The 16,208-nt window shown below is 55.7% G+C and overlaps 3 protein-coding genes, 1 long non-coding RNA gene and 2 other non-coding genes across 6 annotated transcripts; 4 read left to right on the top strand and 2 right to left on the bottom strand.

Annotated features, from left to right (window-relative positions):
* Positions 1–130: 130 nt before the first annotated feature.
* On the top strand, positions 131–1,697 carry NDUFB10 (NADH:ubiquinone oxidoreductase subunit B10). The gene is made up of 4 exons (XM_027736141.2): positions 131–329; positions 808–946; positions 1,197–1,336; positions 1,487–1,697. Exons 1-4 carry the CDS (start codon positions 182–184, stop codon positions 1,588–1,590), a joined length of 531 nt encoding a protein of 176 aa, XP_027591942.1. The 5' UTR covers positions 131–181; the 3' UTR covers positions 1,591–1,697.
* Positions 1,698–2,054: 357 nt separating this feature from the next.
* Positions 2,055–5,124, bottom strand: RPS2 (ribosomal protein S2). The gene is made up of 8 exons (XM_027736142.2): positions 5,109–5,124; positions 4,840–4,998; positions 4,646–4,735; positions 4,067–4,174; positions 3,292–3,465; positions 3,053–3,212; positions 2,513–2,604; positions 2,055–2,175 (listed from the first exon to the last, which is right to left on the bottom strand). Exons 2-8 carry the CDS (start codon positions 4,993–4,995, stop codon positions 2,095–2,097), a joined length of 861 nt encoding a protein of 286 aa, XP_027591943.1. The 5' UTR covers positions 4,996–4,998; positions 5,109–5,124; the 3' UTR covers positions 2,055–2,094.
* On the bottom strand, positions 2,695–2,832 carry LOC113995768. Its single transcript, XR_003543524.1, has one exon. It is a non-coding gene; the product is annotated as a small nucleolar RNA SNORA64/SNORA10 family (small nucleolar RNA).
* A 237-nt stretch (positions 5,125–5,361) lies between the features above and the next one.
* On the top strand, positions 5,362–5,853 carry LOC120323456. Its single transcript, XR_005563918.1, has 2 exons — positions 5,362–5,453; positions 5,705–5,853. It is a non-coding gene; the product is annotated as an uncharacterized LOC120323456 (long non-coding RNA).
* LOC113995769 lies at positions 5,510–5,634 on the top strand. Its single transcript, XR_003543525.1, has one exon. It is a non-coding gene; the product is annotated as a small nucleolar RNA ACA64 (small nucleolar RNA).
* Positions 5,854–6,121: 268 nt separating the features above from the next.
* Positions 6,122–14,845, top strand: TBL3 (transducin beta like 3). Its single transcript, XM_027736179.2, has 22 exons — positions 6,122–6,181; positions 6,317–6,368; positions 6,450–6,545; positions 6,732–6,779; positions 7,323–7,464; positions 7,570–7,654; positions 8,303–8,470; positions 8,814–8,889; positions 9,055–9,151; positions 9,569–9,765; positions 10,074–10,215; positions 10,543–10,601; positions 11,134–11,237; positions 11,357–11,507; positions 11,628–11,858; positions 11,940–12,010; positions 12,410–12,566; positions 12,933–12,991; positions 13,245–13,348; positions 13,545–13,616; positions 13,925–14,083; positions 14,609–14,845. Exons 1-22 carry the CDS (start codon positions 6,132–6,134, stop codon positions 14,719–14,721), a joined length of 2,433 nt encoding a protein of 810 aa, XP_027591980.1. The 5' UTR covers positions 6,122–6,131; the 3' UTR covers positions 14,722–14,845.
* The last annotated feature ends 1,363 nt before the right edge of the window (positions 14,846–16,208 follow it).

Genomic DNA, 16,208 nt, shown 5'->3' with positions numbered 1-16,208 from the left:
GGGATCCCGTGCGGCAGGAGGGACACACGGACTACAGCTCCCAGCGCGCCCCGGGGCCGCCGCCATCTTCCCGCGCTCCCGCCCCCTCGGGGGCCGTCGCCATTTTCCCGCCCCCCCCTCCCCGCCGCCGATCCCGCCGCCATCTTCTCCCGTCCTCGCTGCCCCCGCTGCCGCCGCCGCGATGCCGGAGGACCACGACTGGGAGGCGTACAAGGTGCCGCCGACCCGCACCCCCGTCGCCGATAGGACCACATCGGCGCCCAACCCCCTCACCTTCGTGCAGACCTTCTTCACCTATGTCATTGACGCGCCCGTCACCTTCGTCCGAGGTACCGGCGGGGCCGGACAGCCCCCCGCGGGAGCTGGGCTGCGACGTGGGGACGGGGACACCGGGACGGGCACACCGGGGCACAGGCGTGAGGGCACGGGCACCGGGACAGGGAGATGGGACCCACAAGGGCACAGGGACACTGGCACAGACGGTAACACAGCACGGGCAGAGGGAAGGGGCAGCACCGGGGACAGCACGGACACTGGGACACAGGGGCATAGGAAACAGTACGGACAATGGGAGAAGTGCAGAGACATGGGGACACAGGGACACAGACAAGACTACAGCATGGACAGGACAGACACAGGGACGTGGGACACGGCAGAGACAGAGGGACACACAGGTGGGCACATGAGCTGGATGCAGACATGGACCTGCTGCTGCCCAAAACGGCAACACCAGGCTGGGGCAGGTGCTGGGGCTGTGCTGCCCCTCAGAATCTGGGGCTGGAATGTCTGACCAGGCTGTCCCCCCAGAGTGGATCGAACGGCAGCAAGCCAAGAACAAGACCTATTACTATCACCAGAAGTTCCGCCGCGTGCCCGACCTGAGCGAGTGCCTGGAGGGCGACTACCTGTGCTTCTTCGAGGCCGAGTGTCAGTGGAGGAGGGACAGGTACGGCTGTCCCTGCGCTGTCCCCAGGCGAGGTCACAGCTCTGGGCACTCAGCCCTGGGAGCTGTATCTCCTGCCCACTCCATTACACATTACCCACTTCACAATCCTGCTGTCCCTGGGCAGGGTGGCACAGGGGACCATGACCCTTAAAAACCCAGTGCTGACATTCCACAGGGTATCCTCACCTCTTGGTTCAGCTTTTCTGTCATCTCTTGGCTGCTGTTACACTCATTGCCACCTTTCCTGCAGGTTGGTTGATCAGGAAATCGTGGAGATAGTCCGGGAAAGGCTGAGTGCGTGCAACCAGAGGGAAGGACCCAACCAGTTCCAGAACTGTGCCAAGGAGGTGGAGCTGCTGAAACAGGTCACCAAGGCCTACCAGGACAGATGTGAGTATGGGAACAGCATACAGGGAACGGGGGTCTGAAATTCAGGGAAAGGAGTCTCAAACCTAGGAAAGGGGGGTTTCACACATCCCAGACTTCACATGGAACACAGGCTTATGGGATGCACTGCTCAGACATTTCCTGTCTTTCTAGACGGTGATCTGGGTTACCATGGGAATGCACGGACGTGCCTGATGAAGCAGAAGCACAGGATGATGGAGGAGAGGAAAGCAGCACAAGCAAAGGCGTCTGAGTAGAGCTGAAACGGTTCCCCCTCACTCCATGGTGCTGGAACCCAAGTGCATGTGGCATCCTTGACCTCTGGTGCCTCCACAATAAACGTGCAGCCCAGGCATCTCTACAATTGGGATCTGGATTCATTCTTTGAAGAGCTCTTGCAAAGCCCTAAACTTAGGCACCCCAGGCTGCCAGAACTGGGATTTGCCCTCTGGACCTGTCCTTCTCCTCCATAAGCCACCAGAAACACTGTGCTGCTCTGCACAGCCCTGGCCAAGAATTCCCTCAGTCTGGGTAAAGGTGATGTGCCCCTGGAAGTGTCCAAGGCCAGGTTGGACAGGGCTTGGAGCAACCTGGGACAGTGGAAGGTGTCCCTGCCCATGGCAGGGGGTGGAGCGGGATGAGCTTTCAGGTCTTTTCCAACCCATTCCATGGTTTACCACACCTGCCCCATGCACCGACCCCCCATCACACCAACCACACGTCCTTGTTCACTGATCACTTTATTCTTGTACAAAACCCACTTAAGTTGTGGCCACAGCAGCTGCCTGGGTCCTCTGCACTGACACTCTCGTGTGGGTCTTGGCCAGATGATCAGTGAACTCCTGCAAAAAGTACATGAACACTGCTTTATTTCCTTAATCCACTCTCAGAGGCTCCTCAGCACCACTTCCCACCCCTTAGACCCCTGCACCAGGTGTGTAGGTGGGGCTGGGGTAGTTCAACTTAACTAACATTCCACAGCTTTACTCTTTGTCCATGGAATCCCACTTTCAATTATTACTCAAAACTAAGGTGCTTAAAAATCACACTTAACCTGGCAGTCGGCTCAGACTTAAACTATTACCTGTCTCATTATAACTACCCATTTTTTGGGTACAAGAACCTGAATTTTAGGGGCAGGAAGGGTAAGATTTGAGCAAGTTGCCAAAATGCTGTTACCTGGTAAGGAGACTTGGTGAAGACAGTCTCTTTCCAGAGGTCGGGAGTCAGGTAACTGTAGGTTTTGGAGATGGCATCAAAGGTGGCTTTGGCTGCAGAGAGGTGTCACATACGGCCTGTCACTGCTGCAGACCCTGTTCACCAGTCCCACCCACAGCCCCAGAAACACCCCACAGCTCCAAAAATGTAAGATTTTGCAAGGACAGGGAGACCACGGCCGGGGTCTCTCTGGTGAACACACAAAACTTGGGTTTCTCTCTCTCTCCAGTTACGACAATTACACTACGGGACACAAGTGCAATCGCGCAGATTGGGAGATGATTCAGGACCAGCACAGGATAAACCCCAGCTTTCTGTAATTGCACAGAACTCGAGGATCACCTGCAACAGGATGAACCTGCCCTGTCAGCAGAAGCCTTGGCTTGTTCTCCCCTGCTGGCAGTTTTTATTCAACACAGATCAAAATACTGTGGAAAGGTGGGTTTTCTGCCCCCATCAGGGACAAGAACAGCCCCGAGCTCCGAGTGACTCCACACTCACCGAAGTTGCCAAGGGTGGCGGTGCAGCCCCGTGCCGAGGTGTAGCAGTCGTCAATCCCGGCCATCATCAGCAGCTTCTTGGGCACAGGGGCGGACACGATCCCGGTGCCGCGCGGAGCCGGGATCAGGCGCACCAGGACAGAGCCGCAGCGCCCGGTGACCTGCACGGACACAGCGGGTCAGGCTCCTGGACACCCCCTGGCACAGCCCCCAGGAACTGCAGCCCCGTGGGACCCTCACCTTGCAGGGCACAGTGTGTGGCTTCCCGATCTTGTTGCCCCAGTAGCCACGGCGCACGGGCACGATGGACAGCTTGGCCAGGATGATGGCCCCCCGGATGGCCGTGGCCACCTCCTTGGAGCACTTCACGCCCAGCCCCACGTGCCCGTTGTAGTCCCCGATAGCCACAAACGCCTGTGTTGGAAGAGAAGGTTTGATGGCAGCTGTGCAGGAGCTCCCTTAGCACAGCACAGTCCACTGGGATTCTCAAAGATAATCCATGGGTGTGCTCAGCAGGAACTCACAGCTCACTCCCACACCTTGATCACCAGAGCTCACATTCCTGAAACCCGTTTTCCCCTCTGAGCTCATCCTTCAGTCAAAACCAGCCAAGGCTAAAGAACTGGGATTCAGTTCCCTGCTGCAGCCTCATACTGGGCAGAAATCCTAATGATTTCCAAACAGTATTCCCTCTTTACACCCAAAACTTCTCCTGAAAACCCAACACTGCTGTGCAAGCATAACCTAATTTTGTAGGCTCAGAATAGTTTGGTTGAAAGGGCTTTTAAGGGTGTTACAGTCCCACTTTTGGGACAGTGCTGCTTTGAGGAATATCTGCACATATCTCTGAGGTTGTAAAGCTAATACACTTCATAAGTTACTAACTGCTCTTATAGCCAAATATTTACTGGTTACTACAGAAAATGGGATTTGGAACAACTGAAATGACACTAATATAATGCAGGAGAGAGCAGAGGGGAGGTTTCACTACGAGGAAGCAGAGAAGCAGGGTTACCTTGAAGCGGGTGCGCTGCCCAGCACGGGTCTGTTTCTGCACAGGCATGATCTTGAGCACCTCATCCTTCAGGGATGAGCCCAGGAAAAAATCGATGATCTCCGACTCCTGCAAGAGTCAGGCACTGAGCACGTGGGAATCATGGAATCCTGAATGGTTTGGGTTGAGAAGAACCCAAAAAGTTCATCTCATTCCGCCCCTCCCATGGGCAGGGACACCTTGACTATCCCAGGCTGCTCCAAGGCCCGTCCAGCCTGGCCTTGGACACTTCCAGGGATGGGGCAGCCACAGCTTCTCTGGGCAACCTGTGCCAGGGCCTCACCACCTTCATATTCCTTCCCAATATCCCATCTAACCCTGCCTTCTGGCAGTGGGAAGCCATTCCCCCTTGTCCTGTCTCTCCACCCCGTGCCCCAATCCCTCTCCAGCTCTCCTGGAGCCCCTTTAGACACTGCAATGGGCTCTGAAGTCTCCCTGGAGCCTTCTCTTCTCCAAGTGAACACCCTCAGCTCTCCCAGCCTGGCTCCAGCCCTCAGAGCATCTCCATGACCCATCACTTCCACATCCACAGCAACTCACCTTGATGGGAAGTGAGAAGAGATAAATCTCCTCAAGAGACTTGATCTTCATATCCTTAACCAGGCGGCCAAGTTTGGTGACAGGAATCCACTGCCAAAGAAATCCATGAATCACCCGCTGCCATCACCCGCCGAACCCCGGCTCTGCTGCCCCATCCTCGGGGGCGGCAGCACCGGGACGGCCCCGGGACTCACCTCCTTGTCCTCGGCTTTGCCTCCGCGGGCCCCACGGCCTCGGCCCCGGCCCCTCCCGCGGCCGCGCCCGCGGCCCCGCAGCCCCGTCCCGAATCCACCGCGGAAGCCCCCGCGGGCCGCTCCCGGTCCTCCCGCAGCACCGGCGTCGTCCGCCATTTGCTGGAAGAGAGTGAGGCATCAGGCTGGCCCTGGTGGGTCCCGGGGGGCGCGGATGGCCCCGGATGGGGGGCCGGGCCGCTCCCGCCGCCATCGCTCCCCGCCGCACTTACGTGTTGTCTCAGTGTAGAAGGCCGCGCTGCTGCGCCGCCCGCTATTTATAGCGCGCGGAGTCTCGCGAGAGCCCAGCCCTACCGTGCGAGCCCTGCAAGCTGAATAAAGAACACACCACGCGGCAAATGAGCGGCTTACGGCTGGTTATACAGGGTGCGGGGCCAGCACGTGCGCGGCTCCCCGTATATAAGGGTGCGCACGCGCGTCGCACTCATTGCGCGGCAGACCCGGGGCGGGTGAGGCTGGGATTGGGACTAGTGCGCTTGATGGGCTCCTTTGGCCTTTAAATCACGCCGCTGGGCGCTGTTCATGGCGTTGCCTGAGCCGGGGTTGGGTCAGACCGGGTGAGGTGTGCAGAGCGGCCTAGGAAGGCGCTCTGGTGTCCGCGGTAGCGCCCGGCGCGGTCTGAAAGTCACTCGGGGTCTGCCGTGGCCCCGGGTGAGATAACGGCGCCCACAGCATCGGGAACATTAAGCTTATTCTCCACGGCTGTGTGTGGGGAGTAAAACCCATGTTCCCATAAGCCCCGTGCTGGGGTGCCCCGGGAGGGCCGGCGTTGGAACGGCTGTTTGAGCGCTTTTTCTCTCCTTCACAGGTGCGGAGCGCGGCCAGGGCGGTCCCTTCCCCGTGGCGTCCGTGCGGAGCACGGGGAGGCTGCGATGGACGGCGACACAGGAGTCGCAGCTGGAAAGGGTTCACTTATGGACTTTTATGCTCAATAAAAGATGAATTGCCTAAAAGACAGCATCAAGTCTGCGTTCTTTCTCCCACCGTTCAAAAATCCCGCTTTCACCCGTGGGTGGACACGGGAAGTGGCTTCCTTGGGGCGGGGGGGGGGATGCTCTGCAGGAGGACTGTCGGGATGGCTGGGAAGCGGCGCGGGGGCGGGGCCGGGCTGTTCCCGCCGTCCCGGAGGGATCGGGAGCTCCGCACTAAACGCGGCGCTGGCGGCGTCCCCTCCGTACGTTACTCGCGCGCCGGAAGCGCCTCCCGTGGCAGCCGGAAGCACGTGGAGCGCGGCCATGGCGGACACGGACGCGGCCGCCGCGGAGCCCGTGCGCTTCAAGAGCAAGTGAGGGCCGGGCTGGGGCTGTGAGGGCCGGGATGGGAGTGAAAGGACGACCGAGGGGCCGCCGGGCTGGGGCTGCGCGGCCGCCGCCGTCCTGGTTTAACGGGGCCGCTCCTTTCCCGTCTCTTTCCCTTCCAGCTACGCCGTGTCGCGGAGGATCGAGCCGTTCTACAAGGGAGGGCGAATCCAGGTAACCCCAGCTCTGGAGGGTTTGGGAGTGCCGCGTCTCCCGGCTCTGTAATGTTCCTGCTTCTCACCCCCTCTTGCCCAGATAAGCCGTGATGGGAAGTTCATGTTCTGCCCCTGCGGGAGCAAAGTGAACGTGCTCGATGTGGAAACGGGAGCGCTCCTGCACAGCCTGCAGCAGGTGAGGGGCACGGCCGCTCCCGGGAGGGGTTTTCCCACTGTGGATGTGACGCTCGCGGGAATGAGGAGGGTGGGAACGGTCCAGAACACAGGCGGGTGGGTTTGGGGTTGTCCCCAAGCTGTGCTCGGTGTCAGAAGGGAGCTCTGAGATCCGGGGATGGTTTAACTGTGGGGTTTCGCTTCCCAGGAGGAGGAGGAGGATGTCACTGCCTTTGTGCTCAGCCCCGATGACGAGGTGAGTTTGGATCAGAGGTTTATTTTGGGTGGATCAGGGGGTTGGGCTGGGCTGCTGCAGGGGGTGTTGGGACAATACTCCAGGAATGTGGGGGGATTTTGGGGAGCCCTGTGCCCGGGGTTGGCCTCGATGATCCCTGTGGGTCCTTTCCAGCACAGGAGATTCCCTGATTCTATTCCATGACCTCTGTGCTTCCAGAGATCCCCACGGAGGCTCCTCACACCCTTCCCTGTGTCCCCTCCTAGGTGTGACTGGGACGTGCCAGGAGCCTGAGCTGTGGCACCTGCCCTGTCTGTGCCCTGTGCGTGGGCCCTGGCAGGAATTCCAACCCAATCCATAACTGTGTCCCCATGCCCAGTGTGTGGGCCCTGGCAGGAATTCTAACCCAATCCATCCCTGACCGTGTCCCTGTGGCCTTTGTGTGTGCACTGATGGAATTCCAGCCCCGATCCCAGTCTGACCGTGTCCCTGTGCCCAGTGTGTGTGCCCTGGCACAGATCCAGCCCCGATCCCAGCCTGACCGTGTCCCTGTGCCCGTTCCAGGTGCTGCTGACGAGCTCCCGGGCGCTGCTCCTGCGGCAGTGGCACTGGCGGGAGCCGCGCTGTGCCCGCGCCTGGCGGGCCCTGCACCCCCTGCCCGTGGCCACCATGGCCTGTGACTCCACAGCCACCCTGCTGGCCACAGGTACGGGGCACTGGGGGAAGCTGGGGGGCCCTTTGGCTCTGGAATGTGTTGGACTCCTGCCTCTCTCTCTTCCATGGTTCATTCCCTGTGTCCTTCTTTCCCCAGGTGGCTGTGACAGCACCATTAAGGTCTGGGATATGGTCAAACACTACTGCACACACAACCTGAAAGGATCCTCTGGAGTGGTACAGTAAGGAGGAGTTGTGTCTGTCAGTCCCTGCCATTTGTGGGGTGCTGGGACTGACCTGGAATATCTTGAGTTAATGGAATAGGAAGGCCCACTCCAAGCAGGTTCTGGGCTCTTCTTCCTGGTTTTTGGGAGCAGGGCTATGACTGTCCCTAGCCCAGTTGGTCAAGAGTTTTCATACCATCAGAGAATTGTTAAGATTGGAAAAGGCCTTTCAGATCATTGAATCCAACCATGAACCAGCAGCACCATGTTCACCACTAGCCAGTGTCCTCAGATTGGTTGGGATCCAAATGGAATCCCTGTGCTTGCTGGCTGGTGTGCTCCAGGAGCACGGGAACACTGGCAAAGACAAACAGTAAAGTCTTCTGGTGGGTGGCAGAGGAATGAGATCCTACAAAGAAAGTCTCTTATAAATCCGTGTCAGTTGATCTCTTGTGGAATCCTGGAATGGTCTGGGTTGGAAGGGACCTTAAAGCTCATCTCATCCTCCCCCCTGCCATGGGCAGGGACACCTTCCACTATCCAGGTTGCTCCAAGCCCATCCAGCCTGGCCTGTTGACCTGTGTAAATGTGTCCTTATTTAGGTGCTGGGCCAAGGCCAGCACTGCAGGTGGTTCATTCCTGTCCTGTTCCTCTCCCCCTGCCCAGCCTGGTCGAGTTCCACCCAGACATCTCCCGCCTGCAGCTCTTCTCCTCCTCCATGGACTACAAAATCCGCATCTGGGACCTGAATTCCAGCAAATGTGTGGCTGTGCTGGATGGGCACTTCAGTGCTGTCACCTCGCTGGCATTTGCAGATGGAAACACCCTCCTGAGGTACCACCTGGGTACAGGGGTTTGACCTCTGTCCTGTTCACCTCCTGCCAGGGCTGGGTGATTCCAGAGGGTCTTGGCACCTGTAGAATGGAATCCTGGAATGGTTTGGGTTGGAAGTGACCTTAAAACCCATCCGGTCCCACCCCCTGCCATGGGCAGGGACACCTCCTACTAGCCCAGGTTGCTCCAAGCCCCATCAGCCTGGTCTGTGTTTCTGGCATTACACTCTGCTGGCACAGGGAATGCTGATGTTCTTTCCCATGGCCTCTCCAGAGAGGTGTTGAACTCCCACAGTGCCAGATTTGCACATGGATTTGGCACTGAAACACCTTTTCCTTTGCAGCTCTGGCCGTGATAAAATCTGCATGGTGTGGGACCTGGAGAGCAGGGAGAGCAAACGAACCGTCCCCGTCTACGAGGTGAAACTGGGGTTCACTTATTCCTTTGAGATCCTTTTGTAGTTTCCAGGTCGTGGTCCCACAATAGCTCTCCCTCTTCAGGTTCTCTGTGTTATGGAATGAGGTTTCTCTGCCCTCCCAGAGTTTTTGGCCAGCCCTGGCTCTGTGACTCTCTGACTCTTGCAGACCGTGGAAGCCGCCGTGTTGTTGCCCGAGAAGGGGGATTTCTCTCAGCTGGGTGTGAAGAAACAAGGGCTGCACTTTGTCACAGCTGGCAGCAAAGGTGAGGCAGTGCCACTGCCACTTTTGGGGGCTGTGATTGCTGGGATGGGAGTTCTTTGCATGGCAGAAGCTTGGGCTGGAGAGCAGAGCCTGCTCCTGGGTTCCTCGGGCAGCTGGGGATGAGCAGGACGGGTCAGATGTGCTCTGAAACATTTAATACTCAAATACATTTATCTACATAAAAATATACTTTCAAACCCATAAATACATATAAATGATTCCCAAACTGCAATGAAGTTTGATTTAGACTGCAGAAGCCCTGTGGCTTTTCGTGCCACCGGAGTCAGATCTCTGCCCAGTCCTGCCCTGGAGCTGCGCAGCTTTTCCCGTGGGCAGTGCCAGGGTTCGGATAACAGCCCTTGGGCAGTCACTGTGTGAGGCTGGCTGTGACAGAGGACGTATCCCGTGGCTGTTGCAGGCATCCTGAGGGTGTGGGAGGTGGCCAGTGCCGGCTGTGTGTACAGCCAGCCCGTGCCCTTCGCGCCGCGGGAGGAGCCGAGCGAGCGCAGCCTGTGCCAGTGCCTGTGGGTGCCCGCGCGGGGAGAGCTCGTCACCGTGTCCCTGGAGCACAACGTCATGTTCTACGAGGCACAAACCCTCCAGCTCCGCAAGCAGGTGACAGCCCCAGCCTTCTTTTGCCTTTATCCACGGTTTGGGATCAGCTCTGCTCCTGGTAAAAGCTCTGTCCCTTGTCTCCGGCCTGTTCTGGAATTGTTCCTTGGTGCTAAACCAGAAATTTCATTGGTGGGGCTGTTTGGGGGGAATTTTGCACAGAGACCAACATAAGAACCAGAAAGCAGAACAGGCCCAGGCAGAAGTCCCTCCTGTGCTCCAGCTTATGTGTAAAAGAGATCCTTACACCCAGCGTTAAATGCGAGATCACAGCACTGCAGCTTTTCCCTGCTGAACTGTTCCCATTCCAGCTCGCTGGGTACAACGAGGAGGTTCTGGATGTGAAGTTCCTGGGCCCTGGTGACTCTCACATTGTTGTGGCCACCAACAGCCCCCAGCTGAAAGTGTTTGAGTTGGCAACGTCCCACTGCCAGATCCTCTACGGCCACACAGGTGGGTGCCAGCGCTGACCCGGCTGGGAGAGGGGCAGGGGTTCCCTTGTCCAGCTTCTCTTGGAGCTCCTGTGGAGGCTGGAACCCTTGAGCAGCATCACAACAGGTTTGGGAGTTGTGTGGAGAAAGGATATATCCCATTGGCCCTGTCAGTGGCAGCGACATCAGTTTAATTTGGAGCTGAAGGGGTGTGAGTGCCACTCGCTCCACAGGGATTGTGAATGTCCTGTCCCAGTGTCCCAGACCTGTCCCCAGGACAGTGGGTTCATTAACTCACACATTCCTGTTGTCCCATTTCAGTATTTCTGTTTTGTCTCCTTCTGTTTAGAAACAATTATGGCTTTGGATGTCTTCAGAAAAGGCCTGATGTTCGTCACCTGTGCCAAGGTATGTCACTGCTCTTCATTTAATGCAGCTCTTCACTTTACTGATCTTTATGGGCAATATTGTACCGCTTTTAGCACTCCAGAAAGGGCCTTTTATTCATACAATTCCTGTCTGCTGCATCCCCCAAAGATAAGGTTCTTCACTATCCCTTTTTAATGTTGTCCCTGGGAAATCAATTGTATTTATTAGCCCGAAGGAGATGGTTCCTTCTCCAGACATCTGGGTCTGGAATTAGAGATGAGAGAAGTTGTTAGTGTGGGACTGATGGGAGCTTCTGTGTGGGAAGAAAAGGTGCCGACTGCCCTGATACACCCAAAAATAAACCTCTGATAGACCCCAAAATAAATCTCCACTCTGGAACCCCAGGCTGGAGGTTTATCCTGTCTGGCTGTGCGTCCTCACCTGCTCTGACAAAGGCAGGCAAAGGTTCAAGCTGCAAAATTCAGGACCAGTCAGGCTGGGGATGTGGTGAAAGCCCAGGGGACTGATCTCTTGTCAGAAAATCAAGCAGTTTCTGTGCTCTCCCCCACAGGACAGGAGCATCCGTGTCTGGAGGATGGGCAAGGCTGGCAGGGTGGTCTGTGTGGCACAGGGGCTGGGCCATGCCCACGGCGTGGGCGCTGTCGCCTGCTCCAGGTAACACAGACCGGGTCAGGCTGTCCCTTTGTGTCCTCCTGCTCATGGAGGGGAAGGGCCTTTTCTCCTGTGCAGGGGAAGCCACTGATTTGCCTCCTCGATGTTTTTGTTCCTCTCAGAATGAAGGAAAGCTTTGTAGTAACCAGCAGCCAGGACTGCACAATCAAGATCTGGAATATCCCGGAATCCCTCACTTCCAAAGCAAAAGCAGCCTCGATCTCCAGCCCAGAAACCCTCCATGCCAGAGTGACTGAGAAGGGCCACAACAAGGTCAGGCTCCCCCTGAGCCCGGAACGTGGCTCTGGCACTTAAATCTCCCTCTCCCGTGTTCCCCCTCTGGTCATTCCCGGAGCAAAGGCTGAAGTGCTTTGTGCTCCTCTTCCCCCCCAGGACATCAACAGCGTGGCAGTGTCCCCCAATGACAAGCTGCTGGCCACGGGCTCGCAGGACAGGCTGGCCAAGCTGTGGTCCTGCTCCGACTGCTCCTTGCTGGGGGTGTTCTCGGGGCACAGACGGGGCATCTGGTGCGTGCAGTTCTCCCCCGTGGATCAGGTCCTGGCCACCTCCTCGGCAGATGGGACCCTGAAGCTCTGGGGCCTTCGGGACTTCAGCTGCCTGAAGGTGAGGAGAGATCCTGCCCCTGCTCCAGGCAAAGCCTTGGGGTTGATCCTTTGGAAACTGAGCTTCCTTTCCCCTTCCCAGACCTTTGAAGGCCACGATGCCTCAGTGCTGAAGATCATCTTTGTGAGCCGAGGGGCCCAACTGCTCAGCAGGTTTGTGCCTGTCCCGGGAGTCTGGGGGAGATCCACAACTGGTCAGGAGGGAATCTCTTGGCTGAGCAGCAGCAGCAAGAGGGAAGAGTCTTGTGTCCAAGGAGTCCTTGGAAAGACTGATAGGAAGGTGCCATATTTAGGCCAAGCTTTCTACAAGGGCTGAATGAATCCTCCAGTTATTCCATGGATTCTATTTATCTGCTGTGCATTGCTGGGCTGGGGACACACACAGGAGACAGAGCTAAGGGTGCATCTTGCCCTGCACATTTTGTTTAATTCTGTTCCTGTTTGGAAGGCACTGGAATGGGACAAGTTTATCTGATATTTGAGGGGGGGGCAGAGCAAGAATGGATCTGTCCAGTGATTATTTTTTTTGGGTTTGTGTTTCTCTTCCTAAAGTGGATCTGATGGTCTCTTAAAACTCTGGACAATTAAAACAAACGAGTGTGTTAAGACATTAGATGGTCATGAAGATAAAATCTGGGGTCTTCACTCCAACAAACAAGATGACATGGTGGTGACAGCCTCCAGTGACTCCTGCATCACACTCTGGCAGGTACAGCACGGGGGGTCCTGACTCCTCTCGGGGTTAATAATCAGGATAAATGGAGAACTCAGGATGCCAGTGGCTTGTTCCTCATGTGTTCCTATTTTCTGCACTTTGGAATTGGGTCAGTAAGGCTTATCTTGGGGTTTGGGGTTATTTTTTGGCCAGACTGTGTTTCCCCTGCAGCAGATGGGCCCCAGCAGCCTCAGGCACTGGTGGCTTGGAGGGAAGTTGGGAGTTGCTGGATTTAACCCTTAAATTACTTGGCCTAGAGATCTTGCTGCAGAACCTGCTCTCCTAAGCACTCAATGGCTCAATAAAAATCCGTGTGTATTAAAGCAAGATTTGATAAAGTTTTATCCTGTGTTTTTATAGGACGTCACTGAAATTGAGGAGAAAGAAGCACAAGCTAAACAGGAGGAGCAGATTATGAAGTGAGTTGGTCTTGTGCAATTAAGAGCCGTGAAAGGCAAACTGGCCAGTGGGACTGCCCACACCTGGAGCCATCCAGCTCCATCTAATCCCAGTATTTAGTGGGAGCACCGAGGCATTTATTGACAAGCACCACTGACTCGTTGGTGTGACCCCCCCTGCACGCTGTTACTGCCAAATCTGCTGCTTTTTGTGCAGTGCTTGTTTCCACCACTCAAACACTGGTCTCACTCTCGACCCTGATTTGTTTTTCAGAGAGCAAGAGCTTTCTAACCTGCTCCATGAGCACAGGTACCTCCGAGCCCTGGGCTTGGCCATTTCCCTGGATCGGCCTCACACCGTGTTGACGGTGGTCAAGGGTGAGTCCATCTCGTGCTCCGAAGGCATTTTCCTGCCCTCTGCTTTCCAGAACACTCTTTCCAGGCTCCAAGGTCTAATTATTAGTCGGAAAGCCTCAGTGTTCCCTCTCTCTTTCCCGTGTTCCTGAGTGCAATCACCCCAGATAACCAGTGGTCTCCCTGCTCTCAGCCTGGGCTCTCCCTTCTCTCTCTGCAGCCATCCTTAAGGAACCCGAGGGGAGAAAGCACTTGGAAGAGAACATTGTTCGGCTCCGGAAGGATCAGAAAGGTTTGTCACGACGTGGTTTGAGTGTTGAAAGCTTCCAGGTCAGGGGCTTGTTTTCTCAACTGAAATTAAGAATCCTAAAATAGAACCATGGGATGGTTTGGGTTGGAAGGGCCTTAAAGCTCATCCAGCTCCATCCCCTGCCGTGGGACATTCAGGGGCATTAGGCCTCGTCATCCCACACATTTAGGGTGTGATGGCTCAAGGAATGGTTCTGTCTGGAATTACTTTGCCCCTCTGGGCTCGTCAGTCACTGTCTGTGGGAGCTGAACCTCTGTAAGACCCAAGACATGGGTGTGCCTCCCCCACAGAGGCCGTGCTGGCGTTCCTGGTCACCTGGAACACCAACTCCCGGAACTGCCACGAGGCCCAGGCTGTCCTGGAAATCCTCCTGAAGCACGAGGCACCCGACAGTCTCCTGCAGTTCTCGGGCATTAAACCTGCTGTGGAGTCCCTGCTGCCCTACACAGGTGAGTCGCTGTGGGGCCGGGCCTGGGGTGTCCTCCTGTGGCCTGGAGCACAGAATCCTGGAATGGTTTGGCTTGGAAAGGACCTTAAAGCTCAGCTAATCCACCTCCTGCCATGGGCAGGGACACCTTCCACTAGCCCAGGTTGCTCCAAGCCCTGTCCAACCTGGCCTTGGACACTTGCAGGGATGGGGCATCCACAGCTTCTCTGGGCAACCTGTGCCAGGGGTTCACCACCCTCACAGGGAAGAATTCCTTCCCAATATCCCATCTAACCCTGCCCTCTGGCAGTGGGAAGCCATTCCTTCTGTCCTGTCCCTCCATTCCTTGTCCCCAGTCCCTCTCCAGCTCTCCTGGAGCCCCTTTAGGCCCTGGAATGGGCTCTCAGCTCTCCCTGGAGCCTTCCCTTCTCCAGGTGAACCCCCCCAGCTCTCCCAGCCTGGCTCCACAGTCTGTGGACACGGGAAATGTTTGCACCCTGTTCCAGGGAGCTCTTTCCCACTGCCCTGATCACTCCTGTCCCTGCAGAGAGGCACTTCCAGAGGCTCAGCCGGCTGCTCCAGGCCTCCATGTTCATCGACTTCATGTGGCAGCACATGAGGTTGGGGGACACGGCCCAGCAGGACAACGGGACCCTGTGACCCTCCTCCCACCGGTTCCTCTTTCCGAAGGGGGGGAGCCTGAGCTCCTTCCCACCAGGATGGTAACTGTATTTTTAGTTCCTGTATTTTATAATAAATTTTTAAATGTTAATTTGTAAAACAAGCCCAGCATCCAATCTCCTCAGGGCCCAATGAGAGGAAAGGGTCATTTCTTTGGCCAAGCTCTGGTTTGTATTTTCATACCCTGAATTTTCAGGCCCAGACACTCAAACATCATTTAGTGTGGAGGAAAGGCAGAATCCCAACAAGTAGTTGGGCTTTACTGGGATTTAAAAACTTTATGGAGCTGAGAGGCACTCCTGGCAATGTCATATCATGTCCCCAAGCCCAGCTGGGCCCTGGGTGTCGATCACTGTTGTGCCATTAAATATTTTCTTTGCTTGAGCAAATGCAGCCTGGACCAAGGCAGGTCTCTCACCCATGCCCACCCCAAATTTAGCACCTGAGAGGGAGAGAAGCATGATTTTAATTCGCCAGGTAGCAAATTTTTAAGGTGTAAAACTCAGACTTCAAACATGTTTACATGTATTTTATTTCAAAGACAAAAATGTATAAAATTCGGAACGACACAAACATCTCACAAGTTGTTTCTAAAAAACATTAACAGGGAGAATAACTACAATCAAAGCCAGCAACGTATAGAAAAGCCTTAATTTTCCTAGAACTATTCACCTAACAAATCTAGCAACGAGTTTAGGATGAGAATTGCTGGGAGTTTCAGTAACTGCCAGACTCCCTTGGAAGGGGAATGTTTTGTCCATAAAAGTGACCTCTGCCCCTGTCCCCAGGTGGGACACAAGCTGTGCCACCCCTGTTTGTGCTCCTGTGTCTGCACAGCCACAGCTGGAGGGAACAGCCAGGGATGAGGTTCCTCCCCAACAGGTTTTTTGTTGTCACAGCCATTCAGCAGATGCAGCCAATCCATCTGATGGCCTCTCCACTACTTAAATTGATCTAAGCTGTAAAAAAACAAACCCCAAACCAACACCAAAACCTGAACAGTTTAAATATATACATTAAATATGGGGTTCAGGTAAGTGACATCACAGCTGCATCATCCCATCCCTCCGACAATCCAGTAACTGTAGCTTGGGCTGCCATTGGTGACTCTGAGTCACTCTGGTGCCACTTCTCTGCCCTCTGGGGTGGCTGCAGCTCACCTGGTGTGGGGAATAATGCAACAGTGACTGTGAAATGTTCAACTGTTCACATCCTGCATGGCAGAATGAACAGCTGCCTGAGGGAGAACTTACTGAATTCCAAGTGACCTCTAACTTAGGAGCTGCTGGATCCGCAGCTGCCCTGACTCCCCTGAGGAGTTAAACCACTAAATCCTTTCCCAGTAACTCCCTTCTGGCTCCCATTCTCCCTGTGAAGCCACAGCAGGAATTGGTGCTGCCCGAGGAGGGGATGGATGTTAGTGGGTGTATTCCTTGGGATCCAGTGGTGTCCGTGGGAAGCCACAG

The sequence above is a fragment of the Pipra filicauda genome, unplaced genomic scaffold (assembly GCF_003945595.2).
Source record: "Pipra filicauda isolate LSUMZ 115617 unplaced genomic scaffold, ASM394559v2 scaffold266_size1643727_pilon, whole genome shotgun sequence".
In the NCBI taxonomy this organism is placed as follows: domain Eukaryota; kingdom Metazoa; phylum Chordata; class Aves; order Passeriformes; family Pipridae; genus Pipra; species Pipra filicauda.
This window is presented reverse-complemented; position numbering and strand designations above follow the sequence as displayed.